General features: G+C 46.9%; 1 protein-coding gene across 1 annotated transcript in view; it reads right to left on the bottom strand.

Annotated features, from left to right (window-relative positions):
• ABCA13 (ATP binding cassette subfamily A member 13) overlaps positions 1-14,052 on the bottom strand; it is a 396,309-nt gene that overhangs the window by 317,153 nt on the left and 65,104 nt on the right. The window contains exons 11-15 of the mRNA XM_019450998.2: positions 13,287-13,414; positions 12,515-12,615; positions 11,496-11,663; positions 9,954-10,159; positions 8,393-8,532 (exon numbers count right to left, since the gene is read on the bottom strand). Coding sequence (XP_019306543.2) covers positions 8,393-8,532; positions 9,954-10,159; positions 11,496-11,663; positions 12,515-12,615; positions 13,287-13,414 — 743 coding nt within the window. The remainder of the gene's footprint in view (positions 1-8,392; positions 8,533-9,953; positions 10,160-11,495; positions 11,664-12,514; positions 12,616-13,286; positions 13,415-14,052) is intronic.

Below are 14,052 nucleotides of genomic sequence, written 5' to 3'. Positions count from 1 at the left end.
CCCGCGTCGGGCTCTGGGCTGATGGCTCAGAGCCTGGAGCCTACTTCCGATTCTGTGTCTCCTTCTCTCTCTGCCCCTCCCCCCTTCATGCTCTGTCTCTCTCTGTCTCAAAAATAAATAAACGTTAAAAAAAATTTTTTAAATAATAAATAAAAAAATAAAAAAATCAACATTAAAAAAAGAAAAATCCTAATTTGAGGCAAGTAATTTAACCTTTCTGGCATCTATTTCACAAGCGAAATCACACGGGGAAAAGGAAGGTAGTAACAATCGTGAAAATCAGCACAAGTGTGTGTGATTCATAACAGATTTTCGAAAGGGTAATGCTACCAAAAACCAAGCCACGTCGAACAAGTTTTCTAAACAAAAGAAGAAAACATAATCCACGAGAGTCCACTCCCTGGCTGCTGTCTGTGACTCATTATAATGCTGGCACTCATTTCTGTGCGGAAGGAAAGGAATGGAATGCCTCACGCAATGGCCTACAACTCCCATGCTAGCCATTTACACACATTATCTGATTTCGTCCTCATAAGAACCCGATAAAGCAGGCCAGATAATCCCTGTTTTCCCAAAGAGAAAACTGGTTACAATGGAAGCCCAAGTGACCTGCTCACTAAACTCTGCACCAGAAGCAATGTTTGCTACCGAGCTCATCGGCCTCCAAGAGCCATCCGTCCAAGTCCGGGACACCTGGGTGGCTCAGTCAGTTAAGCAGCTGACTTCAGCTCAGGCCACAATCTCACAGTTTGTGGGTTCGAGCCCCGTGTTGGGCTCCGCGCTGACAGCTCGGAGCCTGGACCTTGCTTTGGATTCTGTGTCTCCCTCTCTCTACCCCTTCCCCACTCATGCTCTGTCTCTCCCTGTCTCTCAAAGATGAATAAACTTAAAAAAAATTTTTTTTTAAAGAATTTGACCCCTTTTCCCTCATAGTTTTCTACCCACCAAATTCTCCACACTCTCTAAGTGCAAACAACTCATGTCCTGCCCGTTACTTGTCATCACCTGCTCTGTGCCCCAGCACCCTGAGCTGACACCCATGTCTAGACTGTCCATCTCCCCGCTAACCAGAACTCTCTTGAGACTTTCCATGTAGCCCTGGGATCTCTGGTTAACAGTGATCCGCATCCTTGTAGCCGTTGAGCTTTACAACAGCCTAGCTCAGCAGACATCGAGCCTTTTCTGGACCACCTCCAGGGTACCTGTCTAAGGTTTTCCCTGACGGCATGGAAGGTTGGACACGTGCATTCATCTCTATTCGTTCCCAAAGCATCCCTGAAATGGCAGCAGAGAACACAGTGAGTAATCCCGTGGATAGGAAGAGGAGAAAGAGAGCAACAGCCGATGGGAGCGATCGGCACCAAGAAGCAGGAAAGGAAGTGGACAAGAGGCCTCAGCATTGGCGGAGAAGCAGGGGCTTCAGCTCCCACCTGCAGAGGGAGAGGATGAGGAAAGGGGAGCGGACCTTCTTTGCAGAAAGTCCACAAGTCCCCTGCGCCAGAGGGACAAGCATCTGCACATGACTTTGACAGGGGGCGCAAGGCTAGGGGGACTGAGAATAGATTGGACGACACTGTGAACAAAGAGGAATGCTGACCCACATCCCCTCCATCACCCCCGCCAGGCCGCTTGTCTAGAACAAGACAGCAAACCAAGAAAGAGAAAACATGAGACGCAGGTAGCAGGGTTCCAACACAGAAAAGCAAAGGGATAAAGGCAAAGGAATTCCCAGGAAGGGATGCCCAGTCCTTGAGGACCACCAAACTACAAAAACCAAACGCAAAGACCAAAGAGGGTGAAGCCAAAAGGACCAAAAAAGAGGACATGTATGGACCAGCTCATATTTTTGCCCATATTGCTATTATTTGACAGGTTTCGAAAACTTGGGCTAAATGCCCAAGAGGTAAAACCTCACAGTTGGAAAGGACGAGACAATCATCAACTCAGGAAAGACAAAATGGCGTACAAGAAAGTGTACGTATTCACGATTTGCCACACGGTTGAGACACGAGCACAATTCACGTGGAACTGGCTCCCTAAACCCTTCATGTTGAATTAGCCAGAATGTGATAAAACCACATTGGTAAGATGGGGAAATAAGCCCATATGGAAAAGAGGGACACATAGAAGGAGTAGCCAGCCCCCATCTGCCTCAGTCGGTAGAATATACAACTCTTGATCTCGAGGTTGTGAGTTCGAGCCCCACGTTGGGCATAGAGATTATTTAAAAAATGAAGTCTTTAAAAAAAGAAAACAGAAGGAGTAGTCCTCACCTTCCGTGTGGGAAGTCAACAAACAGTAGCTCACTATTTAAAAAATCAAGCATTTATAGGTCAGGCACGGTATTTAGAAAGACACAGATCAAAACACCGAACTGAATGAGGTTGCCTCACTGGAATGCGAGAGGGTTGAAAAGAGGACCTCTGTCTTCATTGTGTCCCATATTTGACCTTTTGTCCTTATTCTAAGTATTAATTTGATACAACTAAAAATTAAATTAGAAAAAAAAGTCTCCTCCTCCTCGAAAGGCGCCCTGAACTCGCCCCTGAATCGATTGCTTCTGCCTTGTGGAAGCACTTTCCCCTACGGTGCCTGATGCAAAAGAGCGCGCTCCCGGCACACCAGGGAACACACACTTTAATGTTTATTCTTCAGTGTGCTTCACATGCAACACACTTCACACATTCTGCTAAGAAGTCACTTGCTAAGTCCTCATATGATTGAGCCCACTTATGGGTGACGAAGCTGAAATTCCCAACCTGACGGCCAGTTGGTGGCAGAACCAAGGCATGAAACTAACCAGGTTGCCTCCAACATCCAAGTCCTTTACCAGCTCACTCTTCACCCCCCAAGAGCTTGCCAGGACTCAACCGCAAGCCACAGGCAGAAGCCTTGCTCTGTCACCCACGGGTTGGGGACACGCACACCAGCCTTGAACAAGAACAGGAATGGGCAGTTCTGCAGATGGCACAGCCAGACTGTATTAGCCCAACCTTTCCACTAGAAACATCTAGAAAAGACAGATCATGTATTTTAAAGATTTTTAAAGTCGTTGAAGGCATCAGACAACTTTCAAGGCCATGAGTATTTGTGGGGCCCGGATCCAAAAGGCAGCTGAAATGAAGCCCCCTAAAGCCACTTCTCCATCGAAGGCCACGACTCCTTTCAAAAACAAAGCCAAGGGCTAAGGGGCTGAGAAGTGAACGGGACTTTCCAAAGTCTCACAAAACAAGGAGAGAAATTGGAATTCAGGGCCAGGAAGGAAACAATGTCTTTGGTCAACACCACAGCGTCATGTTGGGAACTCAAAGGGCTACATTCTAGCAGTAAGAACAGATGACAAACAGGTGAGATCTCACAGACACTGACACCAGGCTTCAAAAAAAATGAGGCAACTTCCAGCTGAATTAAGGTGAAATGCCCCCCACTCTAACTGCCTATTGAAATAAACAACCAAACAAACAAAAAGCCTATCTGAAGGATGGAAAACATCCAGAGTATCAAATTATCTCCATAACTTTTAATACATAATGTCTGGAATAGAGTCAAAACCAAGCACATAGGGGCACCTGGGGGGCTCAGTGGACTTCAGCCCAGGTCATGATCTCACAGTTCTTGAGTTTGAGCCCCACATCGGGCTTTCTGCTGTCAGCACAGAGACTGCTTTGGATCCTCTGTCCGCCCCCCTCTCTGCCCCTTGCTCACTCACTCTCTTTCTCTCAAAAATAAACATTGAAAAATAAGTACATAAAAAAACATAAGAAGTGATACAAAGAAGAAATTCATACAATAGAAATAGATACTCAAGAGATCCAATTATTGGAGTTATCAGGCATGTTTTTTAATAAAACTTATAAAAATATCAAATTGAAACTCTAGAACTTATTGCAATAACTGAAATTGAGAAGTCAATGACTAAGCTTAATGGTAGATGAAATGCATTCTTAAGAAAGGATCAGTGAACTAGAAAATAAGTCAGAGAGAACTATCCAGACTATACCATAAAGGAAAAAAAGGACAGAAAAAAAGACACAGAAAAAAAAGTAGAGAGAGAGAGATCCCTTTTGCCATTTCTTCTTCTTCTTTTTTTTTTTTTTTTTTTACTTTTTTTTAATGTTAATTTATTTCGGGGAAGGAGGGGACAAAGAGAGAGAGAGAGACAGAATCTGAAGCAAGCTCCAGGCTCCAAGCTGTCAGCACAGAGCCTGACGTGGCCACTTCTATTCAACATAGTACTGGAAGTCCTAGCCATAGCAATTAGGCAAGAAAAAGAAATAGAAAATATTCAAATAGGAAAGGAAGAAGTAAAATTATCCTTGTTCACAGATGACATTATCTTATACATAGAAAATTCTAAATATTCCACCCATCCACCCAAAAAACATGTAGAAATAATAAACAAACTCAGCAAAGCTGTAGGATTCATAATCAACATGCAAAGATCAGTTGCATTTTTAAACACTAACAATGAATAATATGGAAAGGAAATTAAAAGTCCCTTTGCTGGCTCAGTCAGTAGAGAATGAGACTCTTGATTGTGGGGTTATGAGTTCGAGCCCAACATTAGGTATAGGGATTACTTAAAAATAAAGCCTTTAGGGACACCTGAGTGGCTCAATCAGTTAAGCACCCAACTCTTGACTTCGGCTCAAGTCATAATCTCATGGTTTATGAGATCTAGCCCCACATCGGGCTCTGCACTGACAGCATGGAGCCAGCTTGGGATTCTCTCTCTCTCTCTCTCTCTCTCTCTGTCCCTGCCCCACGAATTCTCTCTCTCTCTCTCTGTCAAAATAAATAAATAAACTTTAAATAAAATTAAAAATAAATAAGTAAACAAAGTATTTTTTAAAAATGAAAGGAAATTAAGAAAACAGGTCCATTAACAATAACATCAAAAATAATAAAATACTTAGGAGTAAATTAACCCCAGTGACATCCCAGCTGAGAATTCAGACTACAGCAAATACTAACATTAATACCAATACAAATGATGTATATTTTTTCAAATGTATTTATGTATTTGAGAGAGAGAGAGAATGAGTGGGGAGAGAGGCAGAGAGAGAGAGAGAGAGAGAGAGAGAGAGAGAATCTTCTTTTTACATTTTTTTTATTTATTTTTGAGAGAGAGAGACAAAGTTCGAGCAGAAGAGGGGCAGAGAGGGAGGGAGACACAGAATCTGAAGCAGGCTCCAGGCTCTGAGCTGTCAGCACAGAGCTCGATTTGGGGCTCAAACTCGTGAACCATGAGATCATGACCTGAGCTGAAGTTGGACACTTAACGAACTGAGCCACCCAGGCGCCCCAGAATGAGAGAGAATCTTAAGCAGCCTCCAAGTTCAGCACAGAGCCCGATGTGGGGCTTGATCCCACGACCCTGGGATCATGACCCTGGGATCATGATCAAGAGTCAGATGCTCAACCAACTGAGCCACCCAGACGCCCCAATAATGTACATATATTTTTTTCAATGATGTATATTTTTTAAGGCAAAAACAATGCTAGAGAAAAAAAGGAAGTATCATTCCCTAATGTTAAAAGAGCCCATCTGATAAGAATATATGTCAGTTCCAAACTTTTTGTACCTAATGATGTAACTTAAATGACATAAAGCAGAAGTAACAATGCTAAAAGGAAAAGAGACAAATTTACCACCTCTGTGGGAAATTTTACCTCCTCTTTATCAGCAACTGATAAAACAGGCAGATAATAGGTAAGCCACAGAAGATTAACAAACTTGACCTAATTAATACCTATAACTACTACACCCAACAACGACAGAATTGACGTTCTTTCGAAAAGCACATACATTTAGCAAAATCACCTGAGCCATAAAGCATATCTCAACAAATTCCCAAGACTAAAACATTGAGTATGTTCTTTCATTAAATTGGGCTAGAAATTCAGAGGGTTTTTTTTTGAAGTAACTCGAAATGTCCCCAAACGGGACATGTTAGTGGAAATTAAGCAAAACACTGAAATCATAATAAATTTCGAACTGATTGATAATAAAACTATGACATATTAGCTGTGTGGAATATATTAGAGCTTTGCGCGGAAGAAACTTTATAGCCTTAAAAGCAGTTATTAGAAAAGAAGAAAACCTGAAAATCAAGAAGCTAGCAAAAGAACATCAGACTAAATTTGGTAGCAAGAAGGAAATAATAAAAATAAAGCAGGACATTCACGACATAGGAAATGAATCAGGAAAATCCATGAAACAGGAACAGAGAATCCACAAAACTCCGTTGTTTGAGAAGCTGTGTTTCTGTAACGGAACACGCCTTCAGGCAGCATGACCCCCCACCATTGAGGATTGTCCAGACAGAAGTGAAGCCCCCAGGGCCAGAATAAGACTTCCTACAACTGTGTCCTGCCTTTGACACCTGGAGTTCTGTGATATAGGCCTGGAATGTAATCCTGAGCCTCAATATTCCCATCTGAAAATGAAGTCAAAATGGAACCCAACTCAACGGTTCACATGAGGGTTGGATGAAACAATTCATATGAAACACAACAGAGGTTGGTGATTCTCAACACTATTGAGACTTCCGGACCCAGGCTTCCCACTGATACTGAATATCACTCTTGTAGCCTGTGTTTCTGGAAATGATCCGGAGCAGGCGATAAAAAGGAGGGCAAAGTAACGGCGCGGACGTTACGGCACCGGATGAACATCCACCTGACCGAGGCGGCTCAGCCATCAGCCCAGCCAGGCCGCACCAAGTACAGAGCTCAGTGCGCCCTGCAGTACATCAGAGACCCGACGTGCGGCCAGCGGGTTTGATGCTGACACCCACAGAGAGGGGGTTCTCTGCCAGCCTCTAAAAGCAGCAGTTTGAGTACAGAGATTCCTCAAAAACTTAAAAAATAGACCTACCCTACGATCCAGCAATTGTGCTACTAGGTATTTACCCCAAAGATACAAAAATACAGAAATCAAGGGGCACATGCACCCCGATGTTTAGAACATCATTATCGGGGTGCCTGGGTGGCTCAGCTGGTTAAGTGTCCAACTCTTGATTTCAGTTCAGGTCATGATCTCACGGTTCGTGGGAGGGGGCTGACAGCGCAGAGCCTGCTTGGGATTCTCTCGCACGCTCTCTCTCTGCGTCTCCAACATTTGTGTGCACGCGTGCTCTCTCTCTCTCTCTCTCAAAATAAATAAAATGAACTTAAATAGAAAAGATTCATAGCAGCACTATCAACAATAGCCAAATGATGGACTAAGCCCAAATGTCCGTGTACTGATGAATGGATAAAGATGTGGTTTACATATATTCAATGGAATATTACTCAGCCATCAAGAAGAATGAAATCCTGCCATTTGCAAGGACATGGATGGAGCTACAGTTTAATGCTAAGCCAAATACATCATCGGAGAAAGACAATTACCATATGATTTCATGCATTATGTGGAACTTAAGAAACAAAACAACAAGCATGGGGAGAGAGAGAGAGACCAAGAAATAGACTCGTAACTGCAGAGAACAAACAGATGGTCACCAAAGGGGAGGAGGGCCGGGGGATGGGGGAAACAGGCGATGGGGATGGGGGAGGGTACACGTGATGAGCACCGGGTGACGTATGCAGGTTGAATCACTACATTGTACACGTGAAATTAATGTTACACTGCATGTTAACCAAATGGAATTTAAATAAAAGCAAAAAAAAAAAAAAAGCAGCCATCTGAGGAGGGAGGAAGGAAAGATTAGGTGGACATGGCCACAGGAAAGGAACAGGATACTCCCCTCCCCACCCCAAGTGGAAGCAGCAGGGGTCCCCAGGGGAGGCTGGAGCGCGCACGACACACGGACGACCAGAGCAAGCCGGTCCCCAAAGAGAGCCAGACACAGACCGCCAGCTCCCGACCAGGAAGAGTCAGAAACACCAGCCCCACCCTGGTGGCGTCTTCTCAGTCACTCTCAGGGATAAGAGAATGACTTCCTGGGGGTGATGCAGCCACAAATTCGTAAAATCCATATTCGAGGGGATTTTTGGTGTTGAGGACGGAGCGGGAAGAGGGGAGCTGGCTGGACGGGGGGTGCTCTCCCCAGTGTGCAGGGTGAGTGACAGGACCCCACGGGCGGTACATCTGCACTCCTCGGGGACCATCACACCTGGTCTGCACACACACATGTTCCTCAGCTGAACCAGGACATTTCTGAGAGGAAAACCGGTCACCAGCGGAAACTTCTGGCATAACCAGTCACACCAGGACCCCTGGTATCACCATAACGGATGGCAGAGGCTCAAATGTGGCCATCACAATGGCAAATTGTACCTGGCCAGCCTCTGCGTTTAGGTCCCCTTTGTTAAATAGGGGTGTCCCTTAGGAACAACATTGCTCAAGGGCGCTCCGACGGGCCTGCAGGGAGCACCACGGACTCACCAGATAGACCATTCTGGACACTTTCTGGCGCATTCACGTAGCGGGCCAGTTCACAGGTCTTCCTGATAAACCCCTCAAAGGCTTTCCAGTAGGATGTTTCTTCCAGGGACAACTGCACCTGCTCCAGACTATGAAACACCCTGCGACCAAAAAGAATCCAGAGAAGGCTGACATGTGATCACTGTTTTCCAGAAGACAGATCGTTATAAATTCATCCAAACGCAAATGTACACAAGTGCCCGGCGGTCCACTCATGTCAGAAATTAGAACCTTTGCAATAGTTTTTTTTTTTTTAATGTTTATTTATTTTTGAGAGAGAGAGAGAGCAGGGAAGGGGCAGAGAGAGAAGGAGACACAGAATCCAAAGCAGGCTCCAAGCTCTGAGCTGTCAGCCCAGAGCCCCATGCGGGGCTAGAACCCACAAACCGCGAGACCATGACCTGAGCCGAAGTCGGACGCTCAACCGACTGTGCGACCTAGGCGCCCCAATGGTTTTGTTTTTGTTTTTTTTTTTTTTGCAATAGTTTTCTTGATAGGTATTTTATTGCTTATGAATTGCCCCACCCTGATTTGAAAAACGAGGGAAGGGACACATGGCTGGCTCAGTCAGTTAAGTGTCTGACTCTACATCTTGACTCAGGTCATGATCTCATGGTTCGTAAGATCAAGACCACTTTACACTCTGCAGGATCAAGACCCTGCTTGGGACTCTCTCCCTCTCTCTCTGCCCCTCCCCTGCTTGCACTCTCTCTCTCTCTTAAAATACATAAATAAACTTAAAAAAAAGGGAAAATCTTTCACAATAATACAGGAAATGTAAGACACAGCAAATCAAAAGAAAAACAAAAAGACATATGACATCCTCTGGGAGGCTAAGAATCTCATGGAAGATTAAGCCAATGGCAAAACATTAAAAGAACTGTTTGATATTTTGTATTTTTAAATGCTTTCCAAAAGTACCAAAGAGGTTAGTACTTCTTTAGATAAAAACAAAAAATTAGGGGCGTCTGGATGGCTCAGTCAGTTAAGTGTCTGACTTCAGCTCAGGTCATGATCTCAGGTGCTTGGGTTTGAGCCCCGTGTCGGGCCCTGTGCTGACAGCTCAGAGCCTGGAACCTGCTTCGGATTCTGTGTCTCCCTCTCTCTCTCTGCCCTTCCCCTGCTCACGCTCTGCATCTCTCACTTTGAAAAATGAATAAATGTTTAAAAAAAAATTAAAAGGGGTGCCTGGGTGGCTCAGTCGGTTGAGCACCTAACTAAGCTCAGGTCATGATCTCACGGTCCGTGAGTTCGAGCCCCGTGTCGGGCTCTGTGCTGACTGCTCGGAGCCTGGTCAGCACAGGCTTCGGATTCTGTGTCTCCCTCTCTCTCTGCCCCTCCCCCACTCAAGCTCGGTCTCTTTCTCTCTCAAGAATAAATAATAAACATTTAAACAAAATGTATACGTCCCCCTATTCATAGAAGTAGAACACACCACACTGATCCATCACTTCAGAGAAGCAGGGGTGGGAATCACGTGGTTTCCAACTGTTCGCAGGTTTCCCATCTCACACAAACTTACGCTGCGGCGAGAAGCTGGTCCTCACAGTCACCGGCAAGGTCACTGTTCCCAGGTGAGCCAGCAGCTCCCAGCACCCGGAAGAGCCGCGTGCAGGACAGGCCCACGTCCGCCAGCTGTGTCTCCACTTCCTGCCAGCCCAGAAACCCTCCGGGTACCGAAACTGGCGTATCTGTGAGCCCAGCGATGAGTTCTTGCAAAAGGCGATCCTTCACAGGAAAAGAGAATGTTTGTGATACACCAGTAAGGGTAGCGCGGGCACCAGCGAGGCAGCCCGCGCCCAGTCTCACTTACCAAGGGTTCCCTTGTTGTTGTTGTTAATGTTTATTTATTTTTGAGAGAGAAGCAGAGACAGAGAGGGGCAGAGAGAGAGGGAGACACAGAATTCGAAGCAAGCTCCAGGCTCTGAGCCATCAGCACAGAGCCCGGGGCAGGGCTCGAACCCACGAACCACAAGATCATGACCTGAGCCAAAGTCGGACGCTTCACCAACTGAGCTGCCCAGGCGCACCAGCAAGGGTTCTCTTGACTTTGAGTCCAAGACCTTGCCCTGCAGGTGTCTGATAACCTAAGCGACCGTCCTAGGCTGGAGTCTTGCCTCGTGTCCAACCGAAGAGACCCCAAAATCAAGGTTCATCCAGGAATCGAGCAGAAGGGACCCACGTGTTAGCTAGTCCCCTGTGGCCCCTACTGGACCGGCCTCCTGTCACTCTGTTCCACAACTAAGAGAAGCTGAGCAGTGGCTCCCATTAACCAACAAAATGCACAAGGGCATGTGCACATTCCAGCCCTACCCTTGCCTTGGAACAGCACCGCAGGAAAACAATGAACCAGGTAATCCTGACACCAAAAGCCGAAGGGTGTCATAAGTTTTCGTGCCCAGTGAGAACAACGTGGATTGCAGGTGACATAATCAGCTTTACGAACAAAGGGCCCCCCACCCTGCAGCCGTCTGGAGCGCGCGGCAAAGGGCAGGAACTCGGGAAGAGCACCTTAGCTCCAAGCTGACGATGATGTCCAAGGACCCTCCTCTGCCCGATCTCCACATTTGCAGCCAGGGACAGAGCAGGACGGGGAGCCCGGAACCCAGTGAAGCAGAGCAGCACGGTCTGAAAGTTCGGGGTGCTCTTGGGGAAACCCGCCTACTATCGAGGAGATTTGGGCTGGATGGATGGCACACAACTCCTAGTGTGGCCAGACAGCCGGGAGGGAACACAGGGGTGGCCGGGATCCAGGATGTAGGATCTAACCTGTAAAATAAACCCATTGGATGGGGCACCTGGGTGGCTCAGTCGGTTAAGCATCTGAATTCAGCTCAGGTCATGATCTCGCGGTTCTTGGGTTCAAGCCCCACGTTGGACTCTGTGCTGACAGCTCGGAGCCTGGAGCCTGCTTTGGATTCTGTGTCTCCCTCTCTCTCTGCCCCTCCCTCACTCATGCCCTGTGTCTGTCTCTCTCCGAAATAAATAAACATTTAAAAAAAAATTTTTTTAATAAAGTAAGCCCATTGGTATCCATGGACAAGATCAGACCGTGGCTACTTACAGCGTCGTCTGCTGACCTCAGTAGCTTGTTTAAGACGCTGCTCTTGTTGAAGGAGTCCTGGGGACACGTCAGCCCCCCAAGGCCTTCCCAGACGCCAGGACACAGGAAAGCCTCCCTCCCAGACAAGCTGGCGTTTAGGCACCTGTCAGCGGTATCCTTCATCAAGAGCTGAAAGGTAAAGAAGAGAGGGAGGGGGGACACTTAGAAAAGCTTACACTTGCCCTCAAAGGGCTGGGGAACCACAACCAGTAATCTATAGCAATTGGGGCTCCTGGCTGGGTCAGTCAGAAGAGTACATGACTCCTGATATCGGGGTTGTGAGTTCAAGCGCCACAGTGGGTGTAGAGATTACTTAAAAAATAAAGTCTTTAGGAGCATCTGGGGGCTCAGTTGGTTGAGCATCCACCATGGCTCAGGTCATGATCTCAGGGTCCATGAGTTCTAGCCCTGTGTCGGGCTCTGTGCTGACAGTGTGGAGTCTGCTTGGGATTCTCTCTCTCCCTCTTTCTCTTCCCGTCTCCCACCTGTGCTCTCTCTCTCTCTTTTTCTCTTTTTCTCAAAAATAAACATTTAAAAAACAAATAAATTCATAAAGTCTTAAAAAAAAAAAAAAGAGGTGCACCTGGGTGGCTCAGTCGGTTAAGCATCCAACTCTTGATTTCAGCTCAGGTCATGATCTCACAGTCCATGAGTTCGAGCCCTGCATCAGGCTCTGTGCTGACAGTGTGGAGTCTGCTTGGGATTCTCTCTCTCCCTCCCTCTCTCTGCCCCTCCCCTGCTCACGCTCCTCTCTCTCTCTCAAAACAGATAAAAATTTTAAATCTAAAAAACTTACAAATTTAAATTAAAATTTAAAAAACCCTGTAGCCGTCAACATATCAAAATAAAACAAAGTTCTTTGAAACCTTGCCCATTTTGCTAGCACAGCTCACAGCAGGGGCACAGCTGCAGACTGCAAGATGTTCTTGAATGGTTTACCAAAACTGTCCATTTATAAGCCTGTCGGTGCCCTGCTGTACCTGCTTCAGCTCCCAAAAGAACTCGCCCTTTTCCAATTTCGGGTGGTCGGGTCCGCCCAGTTTGGAGCTGTTGGCTGATCTCTCCAGGCACACGAGGACTTCTGTAAGGTCGACAAATTGATGTATCAGCACTCCCCTAAAACGGGCTTCTCTAAGCCTGATGTCTACACGGGCCGTGAATAACACACTGACTTCTGCAAACATGCATTTCAGCAAACCACGCACATTCCCAGACATTTTAGTATCTCCCCCGGGGGAGGAAAACCGAGAAAAATGTATTGCAATATCATTTCATGCTTCCCGAAAGCGCCTGAGGACAACGTCACGGTTATAGGGGGTTTTACTCCAGAAGCAACATCTGTCCTCATTTATTTGTCCACTGAGAAGGCTCCAGTCTACCTGGTGTCACTTTGGACAACACCACTGGTCAGCAGAAGCTCAAAGAAGGGCTTTCCAGGGAGGACAGGAAGGTATTCCCTCTGCCCAACGCCAAGGAGCAGGAGTGGGGCCAGAACAGCGATCACACACACGTGCACTCTGGTGCCTTTCCAGCCTGAGCACCACAACAGCGGACGAGGGCGTGAGTGGTGCTAGGAAATTTCCAGAAGGACGCAGAGCTCACTGTCGCATTTCCAGCACCCCAGATGCACCAACACTGGGGCCCCTTCCCTCCCAGCTCTGCAAAGGCGTCGGGCGAGGTCAAGTCTGCTTTTCTGCCAATGTCACGCAGGCTCCCAGCAGGAAGGTGACAGATGACCCCACACCAGTTTACCTTGGACAAAACGTAAGCGCTGGGCTATCGCGTTCCTGAGAGCCCCATACAGCGGAAGCAATCTCGTCCGAACCGGCCATGGGGGCAGGTTTCGAAGAACATTCTCCAACTTCTGTAGATACAGTAATCTGGGGGCAAAAATTAAAAAAAAAAAAAAAAAAGATGAAGATGGGTGCAGGGTGCCAGCCGGGGACATAAAGTTCCACTCACGGAAAGATATCCCCCTGCTTCAGGAGCCGTCTTCACAGACCAAAACCCCGGCTTCACTGCAGGTGCACACAGCAGGCTCTCGACAGGCTGAGTCGTGGGATTGAATGTGGATTAAACATTCTCTTTACCCCCAAACAGGAAAGTTCATTCCTACCTAGTAGCATGCGGCAGAGGCCGGAGGTGGAATAAAGCCTCAGGTGAGATTTAAGAGCATTTGCCTGGGGGCACATGGCAGTCGGTGAAGCGTCCAGATGAAGCGTCCAACTCCGGCTCAGGTCATGATCTCAGCGGATAGAGCCCGCATGGGGGCCTGCGCTGACAGTGTGGAGCCTCCTTGAGATTCTCTCTCTCCCTCTCTCTCCGCCCCTCCCCTGCTCACGCAGTTCATGAGTTCGAGGTCGTGGCTGTCAGAGCGGAGCCTGCTTCGGATCCTCTGTCCCCCCCACCGTGTCTCTCTGCCCCTCCCCAACCCCGCTCTCAAAGAGAAATAAACATTAAAAAATAATCATGAAAAATAAAAGCATTTGCCCGGAAGCCTCCACTTATCAGACAGAGG

This window comes from Panthera pardus, unplaced genomic scaffold, assembly GCF_024362965.1.
Source record: "Panthera pardus isolate Hobbes unplaced genomic scaffold, ASM2436296v1 HiC_scaffold_8, whole genome shotgun sequence".
Taxonomy (NCBI): Eukaryota; Metazoa; Chordata; class Mammalia; order Carnivora; family Felidae; genus Panthera; species Panthera pardus.
Note: the sequence above shows the minus strand (reverse complement) of the source record. Positions and strands in the feature narration are given on the sequence as shown.